Source organism: Rhamphochromis longiceps, linkage group LG2 (assembly GCF_057381845.1).
Source record: "Rhamphochromis longiceps isolate RC_006_pf linkage group LG2, R_longiceps_female_GT1.1, whole genome shotgun sequence".
Taxonomy (NCBI): Eukaryota; Metazoa; Chordata; class Actinopteri; order Cichliformes; family Cichlidae; genus Rhamphochromis; species Rhamphochromis longiceps.
Window position 1 is genome coordinate 35,988,275 of NC_140558.1, and position 25,596 is coordinate 36,013,870.

Genomic DNA, 25,596 nt, shown 5'->3' on the forward strand with positions numbered 1-25,596 from the left:
AGAGATGAGTACTTGGCTGATGGATGACAGGGACGGTCAGATGCATGGAAGACAAATACACCCGGTAAAGTTGTATTAAAAGCAACAACAACAACAACAATAATACATTTTATTCACTTATCCTAAACCTAAATTAACTACTCGTGTGTTCACGACACAGTCCTGTTGTTGTCTTCAAATGGTTTCAAATCATACTTTGGTGTTTCACCAGAGGACTATTTGGAAATAGGAGTTTTTTTCTGCTGTCTTATTTACTGTTTTCTTCATCTTCTATATGCAGTTTCAGCAAACTTTGTTTAAAAAAAACCATACAAACAGTATTTTATGTGTCATGGGGTGCAATGCATGCCTGGTGGAAATACAGTCTTAAATAGATGCGATGGGATTGCAACTTAGACACATTTTCCTGTGTCCTATGGTCGTTGTCAAGATATTGTTCAACAACTGATTAACAAGATAGATTATGGAAGGGCCACTGGGGAAAAAACAAAAACAAAAACTGGGCATGTCTTTTTTTTTCTTCTTTTCCAGAATTCTGAGAAAAAAGTCTGAATTCTAAGAAAAAACTCAACATTCTGAGAAAAAACTCAAAAAATTATTTTTTCTCAGAATGTTGACTTTTTTCTCAGAATTCTGAGAAAAAATAATTCTGATGAAAAAAGTCAGAATTCTGAGAAATTCTGACTTTCAGCAGAATTTTTCTCAGAATGCTGACTTTTTTCATCAGAATTATTTTTTCTCAGAATTCTGAGAAAAACGATTTTTTTTACTTTAATCTCAGAATTCTGACTTTTTTCTCAGAATTCTGGAAAAGAAGAAAAAAAAGAGGTTTTCTCAGAATTCTGAGATTAAAGTCAGAATTCTCTTCTGTTATAGATTGATGGATAGAGAAATTCTTCAAATTTTGTGTCTAGATCTTTCTGAGTCACTCACAAATTATGCATGTATTATTGTTACAATGCTTATTCTAATCTTCTTAAAATTTGCCGCTGACAACCCTTTATAATATCAAAGTAAAAAACAACAAAACTATTTAAAACTTACCGAAAACCACAAACTAACTTAAACTAAATTGAAATCAAAAATTAGAAATTAGATAAAAAACAAATAAAAGATACAATCCGACAGTTGCACTGGGTCTTATTCTGCCACTTGGTACAGTCTGAACTGCTGAATTGCAAGTGATCAACAGCAGTTGAACTACTGGAATTGTTTCCACTGGTTTCAAAGTCTCTCTGTCTGTTTGTCTGTGAATTAGGCAGTCTTGTTGCATTGAAATTTAGGTGATTTTGCTTTTTTAGGCGACACCTTGACAGTGCAGTTTAAATTTAGGTGAATCAGCTTCTCAGACAGCATGCTGAGGTGTGAACTCTTTACATTATTTCCTCAGAAGTGCTAATTTGCAGAAGTGAAAAAAAAAGGTGACATGTCACTTCCCATTTGATCGATCGTCTATCATTAGCTTGTATTTGTCATAATTGGAATATGATGACAGTATGCTCTCACGTTGCTTCGCTGATACACCACTGCTCTTAGAAAACCTTATCAAACAATAATTAACAGTGAAGGACAAACATGATCCATTAATTCTTCAAGGACTCAATATTTAATGGCTCAAGTAAAATTCAATGACAGGAAAAATCATTTCACCATGTAAGTTAATTTTTTTCATAGATTTATGTGGGATATCTTACAAAGGCATAACAACACAGACTGTATAGCTTTAACTAAGAAATACAGATTCGCTGGCAAGCACTGAAGCCTTCTCTCAACGCAAACTTGACCTGACTCACTGATGACTAATTTACAAGCATATACTTAAGTCTTATATCGTATTTTGATATAGTTTTTTACAAGATACATTAGTGTACATAAAATACTCTGGCAATGTACATGCCAGTATACACACCCACCCACGCATACATGCAAGGAAATACACGCTCTCTCATTTACACACATACAACATCACTTGTTAACACTTTCAAACACACCCTCATTGATATTATGTATCAATTTACATTACAACTGAGATTGTCATCTCCTCAGTTCTCACTTTTTTCCCTTTTGCAGTTTTTATGAACAAAGTGATTTATAGAATTGAAGTAGGCTTTAGTATTTACCATGTGTGTCTTTCCAGTTTGTGACCCTTATTACTAGTTCTTAGGGGTACTGCTATGTACAGCTTAAATTCCGGTTTACCTGACAGTATAGATGTATAGATAGATTTGTGTGCACGTAGGCGTAAGTGGTATGCACACGTCACAAGGATTGACCATGTACACGGTGTAACATTGGTTTGTTCCATAAGACAGACAAACGTGTAAAGCAGTAAACATCAATACTGACATCAATTCTAATGACTGATGCATGAACCACGTAGTCAAGTGTCAAAAGGCCTTGTGGAAGTTCAAACAGTTCATGCAGTTTATGACACAGCTTGACATGTTAATCATGAAACACATTTCGAATAGAAATAGTCTTAAAATAAAAAGGAATCCTCATCTTTATGTATAGCGTCGTCTCTACATCTATTGCTAGGGCGTAAGAAATTTAAAAAACTCAAAAGTAATAGTGAGAGCAGAATCATGCAAAGTCGACATTTAGTCTTTCCATTTGGTGTTTTTTAACGGATGAAAATTTTTGACACAGAGAGAGTACTTACTTAAAAAAAAACAGGACATTCATATGGTATGCACTTTGTTCTGAAAATAAATAAAACACCACTTTGACCCGTGAGAGGACATAAGATATAACAAAATGAATGCGGGCACACAACAATAATAAAAGAAAATCATATTTTTGCAAAAAGCAACATCCTGCTGGTGTACATTCATGCAGTTGCTATAGTATTCCCTCTAAAAGTAGTATTTCATGTAGTCTTTAATGGATCTGCTGCAATATTACAGTACATAGGAGTTATGTAGGCAGAGTAAGTCAAAACACAGGGTACAGTTAGTATTGTGCTCACGTTGCATGTGTGACTGGGCAGTGTATTTTAAACAATCACATTTTTATTATAGTGTAATAGTGTGTTAACTCATACATGTTCTCTTAGATACACTCTTTTCATGATATGAGAACAGTACAGATTACCATATTTAGAAACAAGCTGACATTACCTATACTGATTGAATTAATTAATGGGTACATTTCTTAAAAACCTAATTCTTATTTTGGAAAAATGTTACTAAGAATTTTTTTTTACCCTTCACATAGCTGTAGACAGAACTTGAAAAGACTTTTAATGATTTTGAGACAGGTTTTGGATTAGACGTTGTGATGGCAGATATGAAGTGCTGGATCTGTATTTGGCAGAGATAAAATTCCAATTTTCAGTGACATCATGATGTATGTTCCTTTTGATATGTGCTTCTTTTGATTAAAAATGCATTGTTCATATCATTGTGTGATGCCCGCCCCCCCTTCCGCACTCCTACACCAACACCAGTGGAATCATATGAAATGAAAATGATAGAGAAAAGAAAATGAAAGTATTAGTAAATAGGTCGAAATTGGATTCCCAAACAGGGCAATTTCCATCAGTGTATGTTTATAGGAGGATTTAACTTTTGAATTTGATTCATTTTCATAATTGACTAAGGTGAAATTGAATTGCCCCTTCTTTTTTTATTTTTAGTCCTGATAAATCCCCTTTATAAGGATAAGAGCTCTGATCTGAGAGAATAGGTGTGGCAACTAATAGCATACTAACACAATTTGCCTTGCACCCTCCCTTGAGAATACCGTGTTGCATTATAGATTTAGGCCTGTTCCCAATTTGCAAGGTGGTACTACAAAATTAATCACATGAATCATATACCTGATGATGTAGACACCTGGCTTGGATGTTACAGGCAAGAAAAATGGATATCAGCAAAGTCACTTATTGCTGTAGCAATAGATTATACTGCACCCAATCTGTTACAGCAGGAAGTTAGTCTGAAGTAGTTATTATCATCAGTACAATTTGCACACACCGGCAGTGATGTAGTGTGTTTATCGAACCTTGTGAGCGACAGCCTGCAGGGAGGGCCTTTCAAATGGTACCGATGCCTATTCTTATGATAACTGCCAAAATAACATTAACATCAATAATTCAGCTAGACTCAAAGCCCTGAAGAAATTTTTGCTCCCTGGTCTATTATTCCAGTGTCAACACATTGTAAAAACTGATAATAGAAACTTTGCAGTGTAACTTAGTGAAATGAAAACAGAGTAGTAATTAATAGCAGGAACACAGGTGTTAAAATACAGTGGGAATAAAGGAAGTGTTAAGCTGCTTTTGCTGTGTTATTGTCACCTTTACACTTCGTCTGCACACGTAGAGCATGTTTTAGGAAAAGCAATAGATTTAATCCAAACCTCCAAACCACAATGAGGGTCACTACAGAGATCACACATCAAAGTAATTAGACTGAGAATTTCATAATTGGCTCCAGAGCTGTTACCATTTGAATGTTTCTCAGCAGCAAAATGAGAGAAATAGAAACAAAAAGGAAGAAAACAGAGACGACATTTCCAAAGCGCATCTGTCTGCTCCTTTCAAGGCTAAGCTACTGCGACAATGCTAAGTGTGAACATTTTCTTAATAGAGTTGGCAGGCATAGAGCAATCACCACATATGAAAAAAACAAAACAAAAAACGTATGTGTATGTGCAACGCTTTGTGTTTGTGGGTTTTTTTATGCATTGGTCCAGGGTGAGAATGTAGAATTGTAGAATTGTAGAATGCAAAAGAATGCAAAAGACGAAGATGCAGCACTGTCTACTATTGGCCCAGTTATGCTTTGTAGACATTTTTTATCCTTCTGAAGCCCCTTGACCAAAATAGTCTTCTAAAACATGTCCAGACAAGACAAAAGAAACATATTCCTCCACCAAAAAGGTTTGTGCCATGTGCTTTACAAAGCAATACTTCACTAGAACATCAACAGAAAAAAAAACCAAAAAAAAAAAACCATCCACTCAAGAGTTTGTAATTAGCATTTAGCCCAATTTAGCTCACATAACACAAAGTACTGCATTTGCTTTTGCTTCTGTGCAGGGAAATTGTCTTTTGGAATGCACTTACACAAAACTAAACCCAAGGAGCTGAAGGTGTACACTGGCCTTTTTTATCGCTAAGCAAACTTCACCAAACAGAAAGCAAGATTATCCTTTTTTTGTGATGGATCTACTTTGGCATATAACCATTTATTTATTATACATGTGTCTTCTATGTTAAGACTTGCTTGCTCCTTCCTCGCTTGTCAGACTGGTTTCACATGATTTCTTTTTTTAACATCATCATAATTATCTCCAATCCATTCTCAGATATCTTAATTAGTGAAACTGAGCTTGAGCTGGTCATTGAGCTGGTCAAGTTATTCCAATTATGCATACCCCACAAATACGCATACATACTAATCTAATAGTTGTAGGCCATCTTTGGATGGAGTCACGTGTATGCTAAGCCAATGAAGATCCGTGTTTTACTATTACAACTGGTTCTCATGTAAGAAAGAGCTGCCGCCCCCACCAGTCTGCTGCCCGGGAGAGGAGAAGCTTGCCAGGGGAATGACCTTGATGGGGTCCTCCTTCTTACTGCAGTGTCTATCCAGGGTGTTGTAGAACTGTGGACGATTGATCCCTTTGTCCAGTTCATCTTTTTTGGGCACAGACCTGCCCAACGTATGGCGCCCATCCATGACCCCCATGCTGCCCATGTTAGCTTTTATTCCCCGGGCACAGCTCTGCTGGAAACCAAAAGAGGGGAGGGCAGCAGTGATGGCAGTAGTGGTAGGGGTGGAGATGGGGCTGTTGCTGCCAGGACCCTGGAACTGGGCCAGGGCTGGGGGCATCCAGCAGCTGTCAGAGTGGCCTAGTATTAGACACTCCTGGGTACAGGTCTCAGAGGCCTCAGCCAAGGCTTTCTGCAGGTTTACCTCGATGGCTGTAAAAAAGCAGACAAAGAAAGAAGGGGAAAAAAACAAAACAAAGTTAAAACAACAGGTCAGAACATACAGAGAACTGGAAAACAACAATTTTACTGTGGTGATGTAAAAGGGCTGAATGAACTCGTGAATCATAATGCAAATAAAAGAAAGTTGTCCACTTATCAATGGTTGACCCAGAAAATGTCAGCCTTTTAGTGAAATGAAAGTCAGTGATAAATGTTTCATTTCATCTTGTAATGAGAAAAACACCAGCAGAGCATTTAATTTCCATTGGTATTCCCATGACTCTGTCTGTTTACCTACAATATGCACTGAATTCCCTGTAGCTTAATTAGTTAGAAAAAAATGTCTTGCTGTTTGTGTCTTGGATTGGCTTTACTGTATTCAATTTTTAATGAACATCTTAACAAAATACTGTTTATTTTAATCACTGTCAATGTGCCACTCCTTAGACTCCTTTGATCTTTTAGAATCCAAAATAAATCTGGTCAAATAAGCTGTGAAAAAGATACGAATCATTCCAGAATCTTATTCAGGTAAAATTCATGCTCGTTGGGCCAAGAATTAGGCTGCACGCTTGGAAAAATTAGGGGGGAAAAAACAAAAAATCTGAAAACTCAATGAAGAGGCAAAATGGGCAAGGCTAAGCACTCAGACTATCTCATCTTATTATCCCAGAACTGACATCACATGTGGAATGAGTCTGGGATGAGACCTCAGCATTGAGCCTCTGCAATAAAGTCTGTCATGCCAGATAATTAGAATGTAAAACAGTATGCACCAAGGCAACCAGAAGCCTGCAGTGTTATGGTTCCTAGGCCATGCAAAGGCAAGAGGGGTCCTCATTCAGACACCACATCTCTCCTCTAGGCCTCAGCTTCAAGCTGTCATGCAGAAATTATTTAGTGTATTTGCATAAGTAAGAATGCTTTAAATAATTAAGGCGTCTTAGACCCTAGTACGCTGGAAAGACTATTTCTTCCACACGCAATTCTACATAGTCTATGTGAGTCTCTTTCCCAGACATCTTCCTATCACCTTGTTTATTGTTTTATGGCTTTTTATGAATGAAAATGAATATTGTGATTACCGTCTAGTAGTAATACGAATTGTCTTGATTGCTGCGTAACGGCACGGCGAACATGCTTTGTATATCGTTGCTACCCTACACTGAATACCACGACGTCAACTTTAATTATAAGAGTAGCTACTGAAAATGAATCACCTGGTATAAATTGTAAGGATATATTTGAAGTATCCACGTGGAGTCAAATCTGTCCTCTCCATATTGAACTGAAGCCGTGAAGCGGGAGTGTATAAATCCCCTGGGCGGTAAATGTGTCACCTTTCAAAGGGTCACTAACTTAATTAAGGGAAAAATGGATGCTGCTTTCTCATTCTCTGAGCTAGGACAATGGGGCCAAGCCAAGTCTCGGCCGTGCGCTGATTCAATCTTTCTCCAAGTGTTTTCTCCTGTTGGTAATGTCTTTTTAGGTTGCTGATGTTTTTGATTAGGTAATGTAATTAGCATAAATGCCCTATTACCCACCCAGACACACAGAAAATGTTGCCTTGTCCTCAATATTTTTCCTTCCTCCTCAGATTCTATTTAAAGGTGACGCTTTTACAAATGAAAGGTACGTTTTCCCTCTATGACTTTAGACAGACTGAACTCATCGCATTTCTATGTCAACAGCCTTCAATGCCTACAAATTTTATATGAAATATTTACCGACCCGCCTCTCTCAACGACATGGGCTCGTACTATTTTCTATTCCGGTGGGGTAGTTTGGATAGGCGGCGGCGGCGGGTTCGGGAGGGTGGGCACACGGTATGAGTGATGTCGCTGACAGCTCTTGCTGCCTTCGTCAGCTAGAGGTATGCCGCAGCCTGCTTGTGATGCCGCTGTCTTTTGTATTCAGGGGGAACAATTGTACCCCACGGAGCTTTTGGGAGAAATCACACATCACTGATGCCACAGATCCCCTGATGCTGTGAACATACTTTTCTACATTCCCTTCAAGGAAATTTGAATGGCAGACAAGTGGGGATAATAGCAAACAATGAGTTGTAATAGAAGTGAGATCAGACGTAGTGTTCTCGTTTAAGATGATTTATTTTTACTGAGTAGCATGCGTTTGAAAAATAACTCTGATAACTGTTTATTCTGTTAATTTAACATTTAATAAAAGCAATTACTGTAAATAATTGTTTCCTTCCCAAATTAAATACTGTTTGCTTTATGGCCTGTTTGATGGTCTAGGTGATCTATTCTGCATTTTTAGACAGTGTGTCACACTTTCGGGAATATGCATACCAGCCGTACCTTTCAGCATTCTTGTTCTGCAACATCAACACATCCTGTGGCCAGCCACAGATCGAAAACTGCTGCATTCACCTTCAGCTGACCTTCCATTTGGTGTGGTCAAACATTTACAGCTTGTATAAATATTGAACAAGTGTAAGAGAAAGGTGTGAGGATGCTGGATGGTGTGTAAACCATTCCCAAAATGTTTTTCTGGGTGCTGAATGAAAATATAGAACAAATAACATCCCGCAATTTGACTTTAAACCAGGTGGGGTTGATATAATGCAAATGCCTCTCACTAATGGGAGTACTTGCAATCTTTTAATTAAAAATATAATGGGGTTGAAGACAATGCCTGGAATGTGTGCAGCATTTTACAACTTGGTCCAATAACTTTACACAACTTTGTGAGGTATACTATGTTTGCTCAGACTTTTAAGTTGTGTAATTTATGTTTTTTTTAGCTGAAAAAAATAACATCAGCACTGATATCACATGAAGATGTTTTTCACTCTGCTTGGTCCAGTACACCAACAAAAGCAATTAAAAGCTGCATAAACCCATTTTGGAGGCAGACATAACAAAGTGTCTAACTGTGTTATAGCATACAGATGGTCATCTTGTTTTTTACAGCCTCTGTTAAAAGACATTTTATATTATTCTAGTCATCTGGGGTTCAGGTGACACGCTGATAATAATCTTCCTTTAAGTGTAGTTTTAATCTTATCCCAGGAAACAAATTCATGTTCTCTTAGCCATCCAGGCTATTCCCACATCACTTTTCTATGTCAGTTCATACCACATAATGCTTGGCTAACGGCTAGTTTGGCATATGCTCTCATAAAAAATGAGCAGCCAACTCACATTTTGCCATTTTTATGTAATGAATAGAACAGCTTCTGCTAACTCTTAAATTACTGTGGGCAAATCCTTTCTGTTGGCACGTAACCAGCATTAGTTATTTTCACTGGACCAGCTGACCAGTCAGAGTGTGCTTATTCGTTAATCATTACTTTCATTTTTTTGCTTAATGATGTTGTTTGGCAAACTCAAATAAATTGGTAATTTCACAACTGCCTGTCGCCCACTCTGCAATCCAAGAGCCTAGAAGAATTCAGGCAGCCCTCTTGAACTTACACTCACGCACTACAGCTGGTGACACAGGATGCCATTTAAGTTGATGAGGGCTTAGTGCTTCGGATTGCATTCAGATTCACTTAATTTTTTTTCATGACCATAAACTTCATCAGAACATGCATGTTCTAACAGGCAGAAACACAAATGGACACACACATACATAGCTAGGATCAATTTAAGCAGCTTATTGGGCCTTTTCAGTACAATAGCATGAGATATTTAACATGACAGTTGATGATATTTACCGACAAAGCTTGTTACATCTTGATGAGCTTCACATTAAGGTCTGCACACATATCACGATTCAAGTCATTATTTCAGCATGCACAAACTCATTATTGCTAATTAAAAGGATAATTGCATGCATCTAGGACATTAAATTCTTCCAACAGCCATCAAGAAGGTGGACTAGGCCCGTGACTCATCCTACAGAGTTAATTGGTTCAGTCTTTGCAAATCTTTTGCAAGAAACTTGCATGCATCTATGCATCAAACACATTTACTCTCAAATGAAAGCCATATTATATATTTTTGAATTAATGCATGTGTCATTTAGTAAAATTATTTTTAACAGAAAGACTATAGAAGTTATTTATAGTACAAAACTTTATTAATGTAGAAACATTCATAAAAATTATTTAATATAAACACATCTTTCTCCACCTCAAACAATCTGATTATTAGATGGTGATGTATGGATGCTCATAGCACTATTTCACACTCCAGGCCTGTACTGCATTGACTGAGGATCTTATTTTCAACAAGCTGCTGTGCCGTGTTGTTGTGCTTTTTATCAAATATACATAAATCCTCAAAAAAACTGTTAAATTGTTATCCAACCCATCTATATTCTTGGTTCATTTATACCACACCTTTAAGCTAAGCTTTTAAATTCCCATGATGCACAAAACAGCCCCCGGGCTCACAGTCTTCCACTAATATTTTATTGCTTTTAAAAGCACAAATCACTACCTGGCCACAATTTTCAGATATTTCAGAAAAAAAAGCTTAAGGTCACACTTTCAGGAGCAAAAATTTCAAAGTATATAAGAACATATTAATTTGCACCATGTGTTTAGGATCTGTCTGTCTTGCTGCACAGTTGCAGTTTTCTCCATTTTCAACATCTCTGCCCTTCCATATAATAGAGTTGAATACGATTCCATCCTAAACGTGTAAAAGATATTGCCAGTGTTATATTTATAGTCAAAAAATGCCCCTGTAGCTATGGATTTGCTGATACTAATTTAACCTCACTGACATTTCATTTTTCATCTGCATTTATGTAGAGTTACAACAGCTTCAGTCAATTTGACACCAACAGGAATAACAGTGCCAAAAGATGCAAGAGCCTTTTAAAATGAAGTCTGCGACTTTTATCAAAAGTTATCAAACCAGGTAACACAGTTATCAAGAGTGCAGACTGAGTGTTATTATACATTATATGTTCTTGTTTGTTAGATAGGAAATGAGAAAGAAACTGGGAAAAGAAAAGAAACAAGATACACTCTGTACAAGCACGTGTCTTGTCTCTGGAGGGAGACCAACACACAGAAATAGAAGAATATGAAAGATTATTTCAAACAAATAGAATCTCAGTAGAAATAATTGGGTTTGTAATTACTAAGACTTTATCACTTCACTCGGCCTTATGCCCACTCCAAATGTACAATCTGGATAAGCAAATGGATGGTCATTAATAATAATAGCGCTATTAAAACCCCTTGGTGTTGCACTGAAAAGAGGGATGCCATTACTTTCATCGCAGCTCTGGCAATCGTCATTTGAAGGAGAGACAACTGTCTAATTTTCACAGCATCACAAAAACAAGACGGCATTTCAACATCCTCCTTCCTTTCTCAGGGCTTACATTTTTGATGCTCGTCTTATAGTTTGATGATGTCTACTGATGTGTGAACTCCTGTTGTACTCATAAGCTTTAAGCTGAGACGGATTTCTGAAGAGATGGAAATGATATGACAACATCTGTGACTTCACTGGAAAGGGCCAACATTTATCTGAATCAGTCTGAAAATGAACTTTGTAAGCTTCAAATGCTGTTTGATTTTTTTCTACTTTTATCAGGAGGAGATACATTAAAATCCCTGATGAAGATGACATTGTTAAGCATTTTCTACACTAAAAATTTTGATTTCCAAAATTCATGCACCAAAATGGTGAAAATATTTTGACCAATAAAACGATCCAAATATTACAATAACGTGTTTTTTACAGGGATCCATCACAAAGAGAATAAAGAACGTTTAGCGGAGCTAGAGTTTAGCAAGAAGTTAGCTTGCTAGTTTCCCTCTAAAGATGACATATCACAATGTGACTGAAGTATTTCTGAAAAAAAACAAACACACAGCAGTGCAATAGCTTTGGGCATAGAAAAGACAGAAGGCTAAGTAGCACTGAGGTTTAGAGTGTTAATGAAGTCGAGCTACCTGACGCATAATAACCTGCCATGTGGTGGCTAGCTACAGTGCTATGATTATGCTAATACAAACGCATGAGTACAAGGAAAATGTAGAGCTCAAGATTAGCCCATCCACAACATGAGGTTAGTAATTAACACGTTGGACTGTGGTTTGAATTACTTGCTATCACAAAGTCTTGATTCTTAATGTCCTCCTCACATGTTAGTTGGCCCAAAAGTTTAAATATTTTATATGTGGGACATGCCGAGGGTTTTCTCTGGCAAGTTTGACCACTGATTGATTACTTTGGCCCCCCCAAAGGCCCATGTTTTGGAAATAGGGCTGATACATCATTATTTCATGAACTGATAAACAGACTGTCCTTGCAGCCAAAGGGATGGCTGTAGAAGTAATTAAAGCATTCCTTTGTGGCAGTAGAAAAATGACGTGTTTGAACTTGAGAGTTTGTCCAAATTAACTCTGAAGAGGCTCTCCAATCCAGCTACTTCTGTCGTGTAAAAAAAAGCTATGCTGAGGTAAACAGTTTGTAGGGGCCTCTTTGGAATTAATTTTAACATGGATTTATGGTATTATGTTAAAACACACGTTGGGATTAGCACCTGCCTTGTTTGGTCATCCTCAACAGGCATTAGAACCCCTGAGAACTTTTACTTGTGTGACAAGCTCAGTGTGGATTTTTCCACTGAAATACATTATTTAGGGCAATTCTCTGTTGCAAACGATACAAAGCCAGATATAAGAAGTGGCAGAGTAATAGTTGCCCCTTTTTACTTCTTAAAACAAATAGTGCCAGATGTAATGAATGGCCTTTTTTGTAAAGGAGACAATGTGATGCAGATAAGAAGGGAGCAAGGTTGTCCATATATACTCTAGACTAATTACTTTTGATGCATTTACGGAGACATTCCTGACAACGGTGAGTCTCTGAGCCACATACGTATTTATCAGCACTTGTGGGACCTATACAGTTCCTCGCCTGTAATCCATCTAGCCTTGTCTTCTCTCGACCCTTTTTGCTTTCCTAGTGTTTGACCCATTGTAACTTAAAGTAATTGCAGGCAGAAAACAACATCTAATGATTACTTTATCTGGGAGTCTGAGAGAGAGTGAAAAGTCACAGACAGGTACTTTCAACAAAAGGAGGAGGCCTTTTTGTTCCCGACACACAATTTCAGACAACAAAGAATATTATTGACTTGCCAGAGATTAGAACACCAAAACAAATAACAAAGCACAGAGAGAGGACAAAGTGCACAAAGAGAGAAAGGATCTCTTGAACAACCAAGTGCCAAACACTTGCTTCTTTCTTTTTGTTGCCATTGATTAAAAGTATGTTGTAGGTAGAAACACCCATTTCTCCACTGAGAACGTACAAAACAGAGAGAATGTACAGACTTAATTTAATGCAAATTCCTTTATCTCCAAGTCACCTTTGTTGTGAAGAACAAGAAAAACCCTCAAATTTTCTATTTCGCCCAGCATAAAGCGTTTGCTAAAAAAGCAAGCCCCGACATCAACAACCACGACTGTGTGATTTCCATCAACAGAGAGCACAGTCGGGAAGGTAGAACACAGAAACAGTTTTCTTTCACTTGACTTTTTGTGTGTGACATTGGTTGATTACATCTCCTTCATTATGTCTGGACCACTATTGGGCCTTCCCACCCGAGGACAAGATGCCGGTGTCACCATCAACACAATCAGGCCTGGCCAAATACTCAGCATGGGCCAGATAGATGAGAGGTGCAAACACCATAACAATCTGCAATCAGCGCTCATCAACACAATGACACACAGAGGTGGAGGCACAGAGTTTCTATGGGGGGTAGAAACACAAGACATGTTGATGTAGGTACACACACACACACTCTGATGCTTTCATTTGAAAATCTTCTACAAGGGTAGCAATTCATTTTATTTTTATTTTTTTTTGTAAACCTGTATGCTGCGAAGGCACTGGATGAAAGTGCAGATATACTGTACAGGTGTGCTGTTACCAACAAAAAAGCAATACATAAATGTATATTTATAAGACTAAAAAAATTGGATCTACCTTAAAATTCATTGCTCGTGGATGAATGTCTGAACATTTCCATATTGTGGAGATAATTTGAGAACTGGGAAATGGAAATAAAGCGTGTAAAATGAAAAGGAAGTAAAAAAAAACATTACTGGAGAATTAAGACAGAAAGAAAAACAGGCTGATTAAGTGGGACATAACAAAGCACTCTGATATTTGCAAAAAGATTGGATTGTTCCAGCAGGAATACTATCTAAACAATCATGATTTTTAGGAAATGACTTTGATCTAAAAATGAAAATGCCACTCATAACACTCTTAACTTTCGTTTTAAAATCAAATCGGAAGCTGATTTGAAGCATAAGCAGGTCCTCAGAATCAAATCTATTATGTAAGAACTGGATATTTTCTGAAAATAGCTAATAACTATGAGACCCCTGATTCACATGATGGAAAAAACAAAACAAAAAAACGACTAGACAGACAAACTGTACAGCAGCCACCGACGTGCTACCTCCTGTGTCGTGTAACAAGCAAATTCATCACACTGACCCATTGCCCCCAATTATTATGGAAAACAAGAATGAATCAAATTAACATTGAAGAAGCTCTCCAGTCCAGTAGCTGTCTGTATAGCCGATGGATTCAACGACAGGAGAAGAGAGGGTAATAAACAAGGTTCCACTGTATATGCTATATATCTTGCAGTCATTGATGATTAGCTCTGTTTTCCCTTAGCCATACATTACGGTTATTGCCTTCATGGCCGAGCAGATAGGAAGCGGATACAAAGACATTGTGAAGCCCATCTTTCAACTGATAACTGGCAGGCTGAAAACCACTCAGCACCACGGGCTGCATGTTTTCAGTGTTTGAGTAATCTGGACATGCTGAAAATTGTAATCTCTTATATGACAAAGGTGAGAGGAGGACCTGATGTTTTTGTTGTGCTCTGCCAGGATGTCAGTTTATTGTACAGTGAGGTATTTTTGAGGGGAAATCATTCACTCTGTTATCAAAAATGAGTCTCTCTTCAGGAGTCAGCAGCCAAAGTCCTGGTGTTTTGTCCTAATAGGCAATACTGAAAATGTGTAATCTGTTTAAGGTGTCAGTATCAGAGGCAGACACTCATGCTGCCCTTTTCTCCTGCCTTTTCACTCTCCAGCTTTAAAATATTTTGCAGACAGCTTAGGCATGAATGGAGGCTGTATACAGCGTTAGCGACAGTCATTAGTGATGAGCAAACTTGCATTTGCAATATCAGTGTGTATGGTAGCATGGTAACGGTTTTAATATGAAGGGCAGACTCTCCCCAAATCCCCCTGAGCATGTACACTTTAAAGGTTTTCCTTTTCCGAAGCACCACAGACCCTCCTCCGGGGACAACTATTAATTTTTCACTGGAACCTCCCCTGAATAATGAATTCTGTCCTATTTATACGCTGTGATAAGTCCACTGAATGTCTAAAAAGGGGTTATCGTGAAAAGGGTAAGGCTTTCAGAGAAAGACCTGTTCCTGCTTAACATGTTTAATTCATCCGCATCGCCATGTTCTTGAAAGCAGGAGAAAAGTCATATAATGTATCACTGGCAAACATGAAAGCAGACACAAACGGCACATTCAATAAATCACGGCTTTACTTTTACTGTTTTGATGTTGACTGTCACAATCCTCCACCCAAACACCAGTCGCTGAAAGTTCAGATATATGCTTTTTACTCCTCCAGGCCCTGGCTGACAGATATGCTCTCACTAAAATCACAGAGGTACTCAGTGGCTTGTGTTAATGTTTCTGTCACAACGCACTTTATTTGGGGTGTGCTGAGTGCAGACATTGTCAACTAACGCTCACAACAGAGAGAGCGACAGCCACAGATAGACATGCAGAGGGGCAGAGCGCGTGGAAAATGGCAGTTGCTGAAACATAAGCAAAAGAGGTGTAAAGTTAAGTCCATAAATAATTCAATAAAAACTAGAACATGACTTCAAAATCTGAACAAAAAGAACAACCTAAAATACTTTTGATACTTAAAATAACTGTTTCTGCCGTGACTTTATTACTCCAGGATAGAAAAATGCTTAATTTTGTTGCAAAACTATTCATTACAGTCTCACTGTAACTATAGCACATAATAACAGTGTATAGTTGGAGTCAACATTTAGCAGTGTGCAAAAGTCTTGAGCTATCCTTTCTTTATATCTCGCTTTCAAGGAGCCAGGCTTTGTTGTGTTTTCTTTAACTGTTCTTATGCAATAGTTCTCCAGATGGATGCTTTTTCACTTATTCTGACATTCAGCAGAGATGGACACGTCAGGCTGCTCTGCAAGCTAAGTTAACTAAGATAACATCAAAGTAAACAGAAACAATAATATGATGCTATTACAATATAATGTTACAGATAAGCAGCATTTCACTTTTTAGCATTGCATTTAATTGATGTTATCAGCTCACCACAGACTTGCTTTAATTCTCATTTTCCTCTTTACTTTTTCCTTTTTTCACTCCTAGCAGGGTAATGATGCCAATCCTTTTCATTGATTGGCATCACTTGTAATGGGAGTGAGTGCAGTCAGGTGGGGCCCCCTTATGGAGAAATTTTGGTTTAGCAGTGGCAGCACACGGGCAATCCATTGCCAGCCTGTGGGGAGCTTCAGACTGCCTGTCTACCTGCAGAGAACGTCTGTTGCCTGATGGGGGCAGAGAGAAAAATATGTGGTACCACAGGTTTGTGGGCTACTTGTACTTGTGCTGTTGGTGGTCCATCAACCAGTCACGGAGAAGAGTGAAGTTACATAATTTCAAAAAGCTGTACTTTTCATATTGTATTTGGTTTTTTGTCTCTGATGTTTTTGTGCTTCTCTGCCGTCACTTCCTTTCTGTCCCACATGCAAATGTCAACCAATCAGCATTCAACTGACGCATAGTGTCATCCTTGTTGAGCACTGTGCATTTGGGGTTTTAGTGGACTGCAGGGGATCACATTAGTGGTGATAGATTATAGGCCTTCTGTAGGCAAATATCTCCACAAATGGATACAACTGCAATAGTATAACTTAGAATCAGACAGTTCAGGTCTCTCTGACTTTCATTACAAACTTTGCACATTGCCACTGCTAAAGTTTAAGGTTTGTGAGCCCTTGGAGGCTTCCAACTGGCCGGAGACTCTAGGAAGATGCGTGCCTTACTTGATGGCACGTGGCGCCTCTGGGAACACTACCACTCTATGAATTGCCCTCCACATTACTGTAAGCAGACAGAGAATGAAACAAAAGTCAGAAAGCAATGTCCTCCAAGAAGCCTAGAGAACTGTTCCTGAAGACTTCTTAAAGAAATTATAAGAAAGTGTGCCTAAGAGAATTCGGGCTGTCAGGAATAAAGGTGATCACACTAGATATTGACTTTAAAGCTCTTTAGAGTAGTACAGGCCCTATGCCTTATGTAAAGTAGGTTCACTGATTGTATTCTGTCTGCAATGATGAAGGCAGTCCTCCAGTGGCTACAGCTTTCCACAGAGGAGAAGACAGTTAACAGTTACGTGACTCCTTTGCGCTACAGACTGCCAACATCCCATTGACCTCACTGTCTTTTATATTGTTTAGTCCTGTGTGCTAACTTGAAGATATTGATTTTTCATTCACTCAGGACACCATCCTCTTTGTATTAAAAAATGTCCATAAAGAGGGTAGAAAAAGTGGTAATGCAAGCTGTATCTGCTATATCGTTTATATGTGTTAGCACACTTAAAGAATTAGATTGAAAGTACAGGTAGTTTGCCGCAGAAAGTCAAAAGTCTTGGATGTCACTAACATGTCCGTATGTTTATGGAATTATTAAAGTAATTGCCAGCAACCCCCGGCTCATCGATACAATCACCCCGGCTACACTGACATCACTATAGCCAGCTCTATTTGGGGCTTTATTCTAAGATACTGTGTCTGCTTGTGGGCATGCACATATCTGTGCATGTGTGAGAGCGAAACAGAAACAGGCTCTCTCTTTGTAATTCAGTGTGTGAAGGCACCAATACCTATCTCTATGATAATTTCCTATTCACTATGAGCAAAGACAGCAACACTGATACAATTCATTTCCCCTTTATTAACTGGTGCGGAAATGTTGGACCCAGCAGAAGTGACTTCTGAAGTCTTTCGGGGCTGTAGGGTGGTCGAGTTTGTTTTACGGCTGGGAAGAGAAAGCTGCTCATACAGGGTGGCTGATCTTAGGGGTCCAGCATACATAATAGTGTATCTGCCAGACAGAATTTTAGTCTTCACTGAACATTTAGTGGCCTCTCGAATCTACATGATACCTTGAGCGAAAGTGTATCAGTTCCAAAAGTACACATGCTTTTTCAAAAGAAAAAAAAATTAAATTGCCCAGTTGTCTCTATAAATCTTTCACAAAGTTTCGGTATCATTTGTGGTGTTTACATTCCCTGGTTAAGTTTCATGTGTGACATCCAGAGGCAAGTCCAGTCAATCACAGTGACATTCAATTCACTAGAATTGATGACTTGCCATTTTTATCTAGTGCTGATGTCCTTTTTATTTGTCTTCATCCCTGACTTGTCCTCTCTCCACTCTGACATTGCTAATTATTTCAAACTATCAGGTAGACAGCTTCAATTTCAATTAAATCTCATCTTCTCTGTTGACCTTGGAGTGGAAAACAGGGTTGCACTCGCAGCCCTGAATAGTTCCTCTGGAAGTTATGGGTGTCATTTAAGATTTAAATTCAATTTGAGCTTGACTTCAGTGAACACACAGTGAGACAGAAGTGTGGTCAGTATATGTATTCCAGTAACACACTTAATGTGATAATCGAGAGGGACCCAATTAAAGCTTCAAGGCATAACTGGCTACTCCAACACACCCTGGGGCAGCTAGCAAGGACAGATTTACAGCCATACGCTGCTAATCTAGCTGTCTAGTAAGGGGTATGAATCTTAATGCACCGATGTTAAGATGACATACATGACATGGTAGTTTATGCTCACAGTATTAACAAGAATGTAAATGTAGGTTTACCAACAGAACGGTCACTTGCATCAAACTCATACTAACTGAAATATATACAGTATATATGTATTATTGAAAAGAAATGTAATTAATTTTAAAAAAAATCTGCAAAAATAGCTACATGCAGTTGTAGAGCCTGCTGAGAAAAAAGAAAGAAATGAAAAACAGAGACTAAACAGAGGGCACCATGTATGTAAGAAAAACAATTACGTGATATTGACAGCTAGTGCAATCAAACGCTCCCCTGCCAGACTCAATGAGGTGCCAATCAACTGAGTGTCTCTGTGTCGTGTTATTGCTGCTACTGCTGCCTTTCATTTTAGAGTCAGAGGAGATTCTGGCGTAGTGAATCATCAGTCGATACCTCAGAGCTGACGGTTAATGCTGATTGATGACACTCAATCCCTTAAACCAACTCCCCAGCATACCCGGCTCTCATCTGTAATAAACAGTAAGGCTAACAATAATAATAATAATAATAATAATAATAATAATAATCAAGTAGTATTGAGATAAAAGTATAGACATAGTGATATAAGTCTTGTTTTAATTAATACTGTGCCCAACTACCATCCTCCCCCCCATTTTAACCTTCCTGCCTTCTTGGGACCTTTTTGTGCCACTGCTATGTGTTAAATGGCTGCCATTTCCACTGTGTTCAGTGGAATATAACCAAACTTGCCACAGGATAGTTTTTACCTGTCAATGTTAATATTCCAGTGTGAATTCCTTAAATCAGCCTAAAATGGCTGAGCAGCAGAAATCCCCACACCCATCACCCTGGGGACCATTTTCTGCCCATTGACTTCCATTATAAACGCTATTTTTCAACCCCAAATTATCATCATATGATTTTATTTTTTCTTCTTTTCTTGGATGTCAATGAAGACTCAGGGCCTTGAAGTTTTAATTTTTAAATTGCAAAAAAAATGCAAAAAAAATAATGGCAGGTCAAAATGTATGTTGGTGCCAATCTTTGGTCCATCTAAAGGCCTACTTATAATGACAATCACATATTACTTCAACTGGTTTTTTGTGGAAATATTTAGTTTCGTTTTTTGGTTTTTGGGGCTTATAACACAGGGCGCTCATGTAATAACACTGGGATTTGAAGGGTTAAAACAACGAAAATATAATTAAAACTTTACATGAATATTTCAGGGAGAAGTAGTTTTACAAGGTTGGCTAATTTAAAGTGGAATAAAATATGGATATATGGTCTTTTTATGGCGTGGCTGAGAATGGTCCCTAGGGTGATGGGTGTGAGTTTTTTAAAGGATGGCAGGAGGGTTAATGACTTTATTGCTGCTTTTTTCCCAGAAATGGGTTCCTCTGCAAATATTTACAAAAGGTCATCCATGATTAATTCAAGCTATAATTATAAAGATTATTAAAACAAAAGACGGAACACCGGGTGCTTTCTCCACATTGTCCAATGAAATACTGTGAATTCAAATGCCATCAAAAGAATGGCATTAGCCAACACAATGTGCAGACGCTGAAGAACAACTTAGTACACACATGCAATTAAAGTGATTCTATCAAATGTGACATTTCTATCATCATAACACTCTACCTTGCACTCCTTTTGCCTTCACCTGTGGTGACTTGCTCATGACTAGAATAATAGAACAAGACCACTCCTCGACAGAGAAAAAGATAATTTCTATCTAATGTGAATTTGTGTGAAACATGACGATAAGAGCCTGTAATAGGCACTTTCTAACCCAGAAATGTCAAGCAGAAGGAGGAACATTGCAACAAAACATAGGTATGAAATGGAATTGGTCAGGACTGTCACCCCTAGAAAGAACATAAAGTGATTCTCTCACTGTTCTACGGTCTTTGTCTCTACTCTGTCTGTCTCGATTTCGTGCTATTTGCGCTTCTCTGCCTTCTTCTTGCTGTCTATTGTCGGGACAATTTCAGGTAGTCTGATTTATTAAATCACGCTTTGGAAAAGGCAACTTCCCGTGCTTGTCTGGATACAGTCTAAAAATATATTGTACGCTCAACCTCATCCAAACATGATCTATAGTTAGGACCAATTCTTGCATTTCTTTCTTTCAGTTCTCTCCAACGCTGACTTTTTGTGGTACCTTTCAGTCAATTTACTAATTTGCAAGCATGTCACCCAAATAATGTCTAATTTGAAATTCAGTATGGAAATGTATTCACACTTATTATTTTACCATTTACCAAAAGTTTGTTTCTTTAAGAAGCAAAAGGAATACACAGCATTCTATAATATTGTTAGAGATTAAAACAAGCTGCCTGCACAGTGCTTTGAGACCGCAAGTGATGTGGGCTCGCATCCCCTTGATTCCAGTTGCCCTTTCATTCATATGTGCTTATAAAGAGCAAGGTTGCCCAATTATCATTTAAAGTGGTTAACATGCCCCAGCTGGCATTTCTTTCCATTTTCATCAAAACTATTATTCATTGTCATTATCAAACATGTTGAGAGCCCTCGTTGGAGTTGGCTGGCTATATTGCACATCTTCGCTTCAAGTACCGGTAAACAAACCTAAAGCTGGCAAACCCGAGTGGCAATATGGGAAATAATCATTAAGAAGCAGCTTCCTTGAAGCCCTGACCCGTCAAAAACAATTATCAAGGATTCAAATGCTATAAGAATGTGAATCACAAAAATGTTCCGTTTCTGACACCTTCTCTCCCTCCACTCTTCATTCCGTCTGCACTTTGCAGCAAACACAACAAAGAACTGTAAACTGTACTGGCAGAAGAAGAAAGGATATTAATTTTTCAACCTGGAAACTGTAAACTGAAAATACCTGTGAAGTGGATAATTCTGTCTGGGGGAGACATGTATTTTCCCCTTCCTTGTGTCAACACAACTTCTTTTGAGGTGTGCAGCGATGTCTGTATGGACCTGATAAGTCTCTTATTTTCAGCAAAGAGTAATTTGCAAAATGCAGATGGCTGTACACAGACTCTCCACATTGTTAATTAAATCATTCTGCCTTTGATGTTTTCTCAGGTTTTAATGGGAAAATAACAAAATTAAATAGGATGCTGTCTTCCCTTCTAGTGAAAAGAATGATCCATGGATGCTACATCAATTATTGAAGCTGAAATACTGTAAATAAATTAAATTAACCATAAATAAACCAGCATGACTTCCTAGTGAAAGCCCAGTATTGTTTTTCTTTAAACCTGTCAAGACACTGGTATGTGAAGGCCAGCATATATTATTCACAGCTATTTGCAAATCATACCTGTTGCCAAATGATCACGGACACTACGTTAAAGGAATAACAATACGTGGGTCTAATTCAAATGAAACATTGTATTTCGATGTAACCATATTATTTGAAATCTATGCAGGAGATTAATCAAAAAAGGACAAACTAAAAAATAAAAACATTAAAAAAAGAGGTCGCCAAGTAGACGGGGTGGTTTGGCGCCTTATGATTATGATTATATTCATCAGAATCCACCTTTCAGCATTTTACAATCTCCTACAACCTGTCTCTTAATTTGATCAATAAAGATGAGTTTCTCTCCTTAATGAAATCTGCACTCAATCACAAGTTTGTCAGCGAAAAGGTCAAGCAATAAAAGGAGATTTTGTTTGCAGAGGGGGAAAAAAAAGGCACTGCCTAATTAGTTTACTCTGCTCAAAATGGGACAGCTAAACAGCAGTCTTTCGGAAAAGTATGATGCAATCCATTTTATTTAGTCAATAGCTTCCTGGGCCACAAATATGCTGGGAGTATTACATGGCGACCTTTGCACTAATCAATCCTCTAACGCTTTGTGTCTAAAGAGTAAAGTCTGCAAATAAGGCAGAGCGAGTGTGTTTTCCAAGCAGGGTCAAGCTGATAGCACAATACAGCCCCTAAGGTGTTGATGGCAGGCTGATTATCTGAGCGGTTAGTGTTTTTACTCTGACCTCTAATTACTTCCAAGGCTAGTCTTTGAAAAAGCAATTATGAGCTGGGCCAAACTCTACATCTCACTTTAATGGTTCAATAATGTTAGAATTTATTTGTTCTAATTTGCAAAATGTCAGCAATAAGCAGACCAAAAAACCAAATAATTAAAAAAAAATCACTTTCATTTTTCCTCTACAGTGTGCCACAGGGTCCATGTTCCATTAAAAATCAAATGTTTCTTTTAGAGTCTAACCTAGTATTAATTAAATTTAGTCATCGCGTTTGGATCTGAAATGTGTACAACTGCAATCAAACATTCACACAACATGCATCCATATGACAAAAAAAGAAAAATAAATGTAATTTGTTATTCGCTAATATGCAGATGGTTTAATATTTGGCTTAATGACTAACCCTGTATTTGTAAAATATAAAGTTAGTAAAACACTTATATTAAGCACAATATGGGTTGCATGGAAGCATCCAAGGAAGTCTCTCTGCATTTAACTGCCAGAAGAGGGCATACGCTGTAGTCTCCCTCAGTGAGTCATTTCAATGTCTTGCTGTGTTAAGAAGTTACTTGAGACCCTTAATGCCGCTGCTAAGCCCTCTGATGTGCTATATGATCTGGTGCCTGTGTTGCAGAGTGATACCAACAATGCATGCTTACAAGATGCATCTATGTAACACTGCACAAGGCAACGAAATAGACATAAATTCTCTCTGGGATCAAGAAATGTGCAGTTGCTGTTGTTTGTGTTTTTTAGTTGTGCTCAAACAGAAAAAGTGTACACATAAAAAGAACAGATTACATTGCATGTTGCATGATTATTTTGTGTAAATTGCGTTCACCGTGTAGCTTATCCACCCACTTCAATCTTCAAGTTCAAAGGCAAGTGCTGCGGGTAAGGTTAGATTATTATAAGCAATCTTGTAATATTATGAAGGTATGAGGCACCTGCCTAAATGATATGTCCTGCTCCTGTCTAGCCACAGTTGTCCAAAGGCAACTTGACAGCATGGCCCCACAGACAGGCCCAAGATTAATGATTTGTGACAGCTTCAACGAGCCAGGATATGAACAGTCATCCTGCAGCCATTACATAAGTACAAACAGCTGTTGTTTCGGCAGAGGCTGTGATTTCTTACTGTAGCTGCTCCACATAGAACTGTGGCGGGAGAAGGGACCCCTGTCACATACAAATAGGCTGCTGCTGTGGGGCAGCAGGGTTTACGGAGCAAGTGGCTGCATCACTGGTTGCAATTTCAATAGAGCAGGACTTTTCGATGTAGTCATTCTTCCTCTGGTCCCAAAATACTGAGACTGAGATATCTGAGGCATATGTGAAAAGAAGTAATTCGCTTTATACTGATGGCTTTGAGCATTCATGCCAATTCCTGTTGTGCAATTATAACAGACTCAGTTATGTTTGGCGCTAATTCTCCTGCTCAGGCTATGTTGTGATTAGCATAGGCATGAATGGAGCTAGACTAAACCTAGTCGGAGAATATAGTGAAAGGCCTGCGATTATATACAACATTATTTCTTTTCTGTTTCATTCTGAGAACATTGCCTTGTTCTGTAACAATAGGATTGAGATAGTCCCATTGTAATGAAAGCCTATTTTCAAACCTAGTGAATGTATGCAACATGACGAACCACTTTGTTTTAGAAGACAAAAGAGAGACTTGGCCTTGGCATATGCTTTCTGATACAGTCTGCTTGCTATTTCTAACTCTTTTCTTTCTAGATCACCCTAAAGGGGCATGCGGAGGAGCTTTGACTAGATGAAAACAGTTTAGAGTTTGCTTTGCACGGAAGGCCAGGTTGAATCCTTTTGAATGACCATCTAATCTGGTTTGTTAAACCACCAGTAATCATGAGCTGTTATTCAGCTATTATATTACAGAAAAATAAAATTTTTCTTTAACAAAATGTTCTGTTGCTACATTGTAATGATACATTATTATACATCTTAATTTACTTTTTCCAGGAAGGCTACACATTCTAGAAAAAATTGTGTTTAAAAAAAGGCACCACATTCACCTTTTATACAGTTCTACATCATATTTGCAAAATGTCATTGCATGTCTGCATGCACTGTCCTTGCTTAGGATTCAGCAGATGGAACCATGGGATGGAGGTTATCAGCCATCCCATTCCCCTCTGGACGGTAATTCGTTGTCGACAATGTGCTATGGACCCTAAAGGCCTGCCATCTGCTTACTTTTGCTCCTTCCAAAGGTGAGAAATTTCAAACTCCCACCTGGTTGATGTTTTAGCCATCAGGCCACCTCATGACTAGTGCCAATTACATGTCATGTAATAAATATGATACTTGTTTTCAATAAAGTAACTCTGGAATGTAAGTTGACAGAATACTATTTGCCCTTAAAATCTCTGTGTATTCTGATTGGTACAAGTATTTATTTCCTCTTTTTGAGGTTTTCTGAAAATTCAAAACCTATAAAAGGAACTAAACACACGCACTCCATTAACAATGACCCCCCTTCCCCCAATATAATACTAACAAGAATTCTAAGTTGGGGTTTTTTGCCTCCTTTTTGAGTTAACTCTTGATCTAAGCAGAAAACAGAGCAGTGACTTAACAGATACACTGTGTCCCAAGGGTGTCTTTATACTTAAATATTGAGCTCTTATCCTAAGCTTCCTGCATAACACTCTATACATCATCAAATTGATCCAATAAGGAAGATTTAAGCCTTAGCTCCGATACAGATCTCTCATTCTAAGGTCAGTTACTGGGAGCCAAAGGTCACGGGTCACCTGCCTCCTCACACCTGCCCTTGATGTATCCCCAGCAAAACTCCCTGA

The 25,596-nt window shown here is 38.1% G+C and overlaps 1 protein-coding gene across 1 annotated transcript in view; it reads right to left on the minus strand.

Moving 5' to 3' along the window:
• Positions 1–1,635: 1,635 nt before the first annotated feature.
• Positions 1,636–25,596, minus strand: part of pcdh11 (protocadherin 11) — a 146,959-nt gene continuing 122,998 nt past the window's right edge. The window contains exon 7 of the mRNA XM_085426187.1: positions 1,636–5,932. Within this exon, the coding sequence (XP_085282313.1) occupies positions 5,478–5,932 (455 nt within the window). The 3' untranslated portion in view covers positions 1,636–5,477. The remainder of the gene's footprint in view (positions 5,933–25,596) is intronic.